Raw genomic sequence first — 5,347 nt, 5'->3', positions numbered from 1 at the left:
AGAAGAAGAAGAATATGCAAGGAGCAAGAAGATTATTAAATATTATTATTAATGTATTCCTATATTTTCATATATAATAATATACAATTATATTTATCCATCATTTGTTAGCATACTTTCTTTTATTAAGCTTGGTTGGGGTTTGGTTTAAATTCTGTTGGTTTATATTCAGCTTGGTTTATTTTTTGGTTCGGTTCAATCGGGTTTTCCTAGTTTAGCGCTTTTAAGAGAAATTATGTTTTAAAACATAAATGCATGGTCATAAAATCATCATGTTAGTGACTATGTAAAACAAAATTATGTTGACTAAATCCAATATAAAACCGAAACAAAAAACTTTAAAGAACACACAATATTTATAAGAACACAATTAAATCAAAGTTAACTACAGTAAATAGAAATTAAAAAAATATCGTTAATAATACCTCTTTAAAATAAACTATGAAAATTAATATGAAATAAAGCTTAAACAAAAACCTTAACAAACCACAACAAATTATAAAAACACAATCAAACAAAAGTTAACTAAAGTAAATAGAATATTTTTAAAAACAACATCGTTAATAAATTTAACAATTACTTTAGTCTTAGGATTTTGGTTTATTGTATATTGATAGTATGTTTGGTTCAAATAATAACATAATCACATTGGTTATGGGTTCGATTTAACTCGCTTTTGTTCAGATCGGTTTTGGTTTGGTTGTTTTGGATTGGGAAAATATTAAACCGGACTACTTGATAATAGACGTTGGTTCAGTTTGGATTGGTTTCGGTTCGGTTGGTTCAGTTTTATTCGGTTCGGTTCGGTTTTTTCTCCACCCCTACCAATGATCAACACATCAGCAGAAGGTATTTAAATGATTTCTCAATTAATGTATATAAAACTTACCGACTTGCGTGAACTCTGTCATATTTCTATGGCTGTGCCTTTTACCCCATCAGTTGATTAAAATTAATAATAATAATAATAATAATAATAATAATAAGAATGATATGAAACGTAATATATATATATATATATATAGAGAGATTAAAGTAAGAAAATAATTCATACATATATTGTGTTGTTATCTGAAATTATCTTTTAATAAGAATTTTTTTAAAAACACATAATAATCTTTTAAAAGTTAGAGATTTGTTTTTATTTTGTAAATAATTTATATATTTAAAAACACATAATAATCTTTTAAAAGTTAGAACGTTTAAGTTCTTAATTACCCTTAAATGTTTATTATTATTATTATTTTAAATCATTTATCTAATTAAAATAATTGAAATTCGTTTTTTATTTTGTAAATAATTTATATATTTTATTCATTAAAGGTAGTATCGTTATTAATCGCTCCAACTTTCAACGTGAGAGCTCCGTTGCGAAAAATCACTTCGCAAATAATAGTATAGATATTTTCAAGGGGAAATTTGGAAAAATGCACTTCAATAAGATTATAATTTGAAAAATACATCATTGTTTAAGCTTTTGGAAAAATACACTTATTCATATATAAATTTACCAAATTGCCCAATTTTAATATTTCTTAATTCTTATTATATTTTTAAAAAATTGTTTGAAAATTGTTAGAATCTGTATAATATCTTTTTAATATACTAAACAATATCGTTCCCATATTTTTTTAATATATCTTAAATTTTTTTAGTGTTTTGAAAAAATAAAAGAAAGCAACGGGTCGTCTTCTCGTCTCCTTCTCCCATCCTCTCCCTTTCTGAATTTTTTGTTCTTTTCTCTGTTTTTTTCTTTTCTAAAGGTACGCAACACAGAAACATGATTTTCCTTTCTCTATTGATTCTGCTTCTCTTCAGTTCTGACAATAGTTCTGTTTTTTTTTCAGGAAAATCATGTTATTTACCTTTAAGGAAGGTTTGAAGTCTGAAGTTTGATGATATAGTTAAGATGGGTCATGAAGATTTCAGTATAAATAGGTTGGGCAATGAGTTAGAATCTAATATTTTACGGCTCTGTGAGTATGAGATGAGTAGCGGAGTAACATTCAACGGACTGAAAGAATTTATATTCAATCTGGTTCTGGTTTTGGTCCTTGGTGCTGGAAACTCTTCTGCTTCGCTAGACGCGAGCGATATTATCGCCTGTGAACTATTTTCACTCAGGTCATAACCTTCCTTATCTCAGAAGGAACACATACTTTGCTTTTCTTGAATTTTAAGGCGGCTATGCTCTTCAATGGGTTTCCACTGATGCCGTTTGTTTGCATTGAGAAGCCAATTGAACTGCATAATGTTTTGAGCAGACAATTTTTTTTTTAAAAGTCTCGTTTCATTTTTAAAAGAAAGAACAACACAGTTATTTTTTTTCAAATGCTAACGCCACTATCTTTGTAAAACTAAGAATGTGAAACCAAGAATAAGAAAAAAACATGTCTGCTTTCTTCGTTTTCATTAGATTCAGCTCTGGTTACAGCTTTCTTGCACTTCAAGATGCATTTGATCAAAAACTTGATGAACTAAACAAGAAGCTTATCCATCTATATAAATATATATAATCCTCTCCTATGTACGTACGCTGTTTCTATTTTTTCTCTTTGGTAAAACCAATAGTTTTAGTTATCATCATCTCTTTGTTCATCCTTACGGAACTCTTGGTTTAGCTTCAGGATTTATCTTAAAACACATATTTAGTTTAAACATAAATAATTATAATTCTTATTAATTTCGAATTTATATATTAATTATTGATATATCAAATTGGGGGCAAAAAGATAAATTCACCTTAAAGAAAGTGTAGTTTAAAAAAAAAAATTAAAAACAGTGTATTTTTCAAATTTCAAATCCTAAATAGGGTATTTTGCAAATTATCTCTATTTTCAATGCTAAGAGAATTTTTTTTTCAATCTACAATAAATATTTAAATCTATTTTTTTTAATTTGACTATTATTAACAAAGATTTTTGATCCAAAAAAAATGCATCCCATAAACAAAAATATGTAACAAAAAAACATAATTTAATACATCCATGACGACTATAAAATAAAACAGATAGTTTATAAATATTACGTGATATTTACAGGATTGATAAGCTCGATCTTATCACTAACTTCTTTGGTACTCAAACTGGAAGGGTTTGCTAAATCAAGGTAATATCTTTGATTAAAAAGATGTGTGTTTTTTTTTTAATCTGTTGTTGACTAGGTAGCTCTAGATGTTGGATGTGGCTTTTTGTTATATGAATAGGTTTTTATCTAGAACTGCTATTTGATCCATTATTGTGATTCAAAGGTTTGGTCTTTATGAGACTATATTTCATAGGCATTAGCAGCAGAAGGTATCAAAGCGAGATTTGAAAAAGGTGCAGTTGGAGTCATTGACTTGGTAATGATTTCTTAATTAGGCTGACTACACTGCTGATGACCAAAGAAGAAAATTTTGTCATTCTTTTGTGTTGCTTCGTAAGACATTTTGAATTAATTTTACTATATGCACTTCAATAGTTTGCTGGATTCATTTTTTTGTTTTTGATAACTTGTATAGTTATGAAAAAAAAACCTTGTATAGTTATGGAGATGGAGAGCCTACTGACAATGCTGCTAGATTATACAGAGGTTGTAGTCTCATTTAAACAAATCAAATTCGAAATTGTGATTTCCTCGGACTGGACATGCTGTGTGCAGCTTTCACAAAAGGTTTTGCCGCCTCAATACTCTGTGTTTCATTTTTCCAGTTAACAGAAGGGGATAGATATAAGGCTTCGACAATTAACATACGGTGTGTTTGCACTTGGTAATCGAACATTTTAATAAGGTGAAAAAAAAAATCTAGCTTATGGATTTTCTTCCAGCGTTAACTAATGGTAATTTGATTTTCTTGGAACAGATGGGAATAGTAGAGCTCTCTACTCTAAGAAAGATAGGTACATGAATATGTTTACAACTCTATCTAATGCTAGATATTGAAAAGACACCGTAGGACATACTACTGTAATGTTAATGATACTAGATTTTTCTTATTTCCTGTGTGGATGTCCATTTCATAGTCTCTTTGGTGCATGAGGGAAAACCTTATTGGTTAGTAGCAGTAATCAGGTTTATAATTTGTATTCATTCACCTCACAGATGGAGATACATGCTTACATTGTAAACCGAAAGAGTAAACCGAAACAGATAAATGAGATTATAAACCAGAAATAACCATTTGTTGTGGTGCTTGAAGACGACGACGGGTAGAGGCATGAACCGCTGCCGGGATCAGTCAGGACAACCATTCCGTTGCCACTGAAGAAACATGCCTGTTCTGTACTACCAAACCTCTGGTAGTACAGATTCATGACGATTCCTGCTTGGACGGCAAAATCTGAGGAAGCAAAGCAAGGGTCTGTCGTCGATTGTGGGCATGCGATGCGCGAGCAGACGTAGTTCATTATGTTCTGCAGATTCTCCGGTGAAACCCCCGGTTTCGGGAGACACCACCGGGGAAATGGCGCTTTCTCATCATCAGGATTTGCAGCGGCACCTACTGTGACTGTGAGGATGAAAAGAAGAACAAAAGGGAACTGCACACATTTAAAAAAAAAGTTATCAGAAAGTGTGAGAGAAAAAAATCGTAGTGATGTAAATATGTATGGGGACACAACTTTGTAGAGCTCTTCACTCCGGAGCAATCCCGTGGAGTAATCTGATGCCTTAGCCATTTGTAATCGTAGTTTTCTTCCCACACTCAAGTTACCTGGCCAAGGAACATTGACATAGATAAGTAACCATACAAATTATGCAGAGAATAAGTGTTCCTTGGGGGTTTTAAGTGAAATCTATAACTTTCTTTTGAAAAAAAGTTGACGGTCTTAATATATCAAGGTAAAGCAGAAGATAAAAGAGTTACAATATTCTTGTTTATATAAACACATGTTCGATATGACATATGAACCTTTTTTGCCTATCTGAAACAAAGTTTCTAAACCAATTGAACAGATCAACCATTCAAGTCGACCATCAACAATTTCTACCGTTGATCAAACTACGATGGTCAAACAGGAAATGACAACTACAACGACACATGATCCAAAACCGTTCAGGAGATCGACGAAAAGAATGATAAACTAATCAGGAATAGAGTTACATCATTGAGAAGAAGAAAAGGAAGCAAGCACACGAAAACAATGGAGGTTTGGTTTGCTAGAGACTGAAGAAGATTAGAAAAGTAGGAAGTTTATTTTCTCTATCTTTTGTAAAGGAAGCAAAACAAACTCTGTAAAAACGTTTTTTTTTGAATAAATTTAAAATTCTTTCAAAAAAAAAAAAAATGATAAGAAAATTAATACCAAAGAACGATAGAGAGAGAGAGAGAGAGAGAGAGAGAGAGTGAAAAGAGTTATGAGATAAT

At 30.7% G+C, this 5,347-nt stretch overlaps 1 protein-coding gene across 2 annotated transcripts; it reads right to left on the bottom strand.

Moving 5' to 3' along the window:
• Positions 1 to 4,046: 4,046 nt before the first annotated feature.
• LOC108812427 (major pollen allergen Ole e 10) lies at positions 4,047 to 5,347 on the bottom strand. 2 transcript variants are annotated; one of them, XM_057007141.1, is made up of 3 exons: positions 5,286 to 5,347; positions 4,602 to 4,693; positions 4,047 to 4,520 (listed from the first exon to the last, which is right to left on the bottom strand). In XM_057007141.1, exons 2-3 carry the CDS (start codon positions 4,656 to 4,658, stop codon positions 4,098 to 4,100), a joined length of 480 nt encoding a protein of 159 aa, XP_056863121.1. In that variant the 5' UTR covers positions 4,659 to 4,693; positions 5,286 to 5,347; the 3' UTR covers positions 4,047 to 4,097. The 2 variants fall into 2 exon arrangements, with proteins under 2 accessions (XP_056863121.1, XP_056863120.1); XM_057007140.1 differs by lacking the exon at positions 5,286 to 5,347 and adding an exon at positions 5,084 to 5,266.

This window comes from Raphanus sativus, chromosome 4 (assembly GCF_000801105.2).
Source record: "Raphanus sativus cultivar WK10039 chromosome 4, ASM80110v3, whole genome shotgun sequence".
NCBI classification, from domain to species: domain Eukaryota; kingdom Viridiplantae; phylum Streptophyta; class Magnoliopsida; order Brassicales; family Brassicaceae; genus Raphanus; species Raphanus sativus.
The sequence above is the reverse complement of the archived record's forward strand: the minus strand, read 5'-3'. Positions and strand labels throughout refer to the sequence as shown.

Bases quoted from the DNA above. Each gene is read 5' to 3' on its own strand.
- LOC108812427 (XM_057007141.1), bottom strand. From the start codon at position 4,658: ATGGCTAAGGCATCAGATTACTCCACGGGATTGCTCCGGAGTGAAGAG. The intron at 4,521-4,601 runs GTTGTGTCCCCA...AAATGTGTGCAG, and splicing joins GGAGTGAAGAGCTCTACAAA to TTCCCTTTTGTTCTTCTTTT.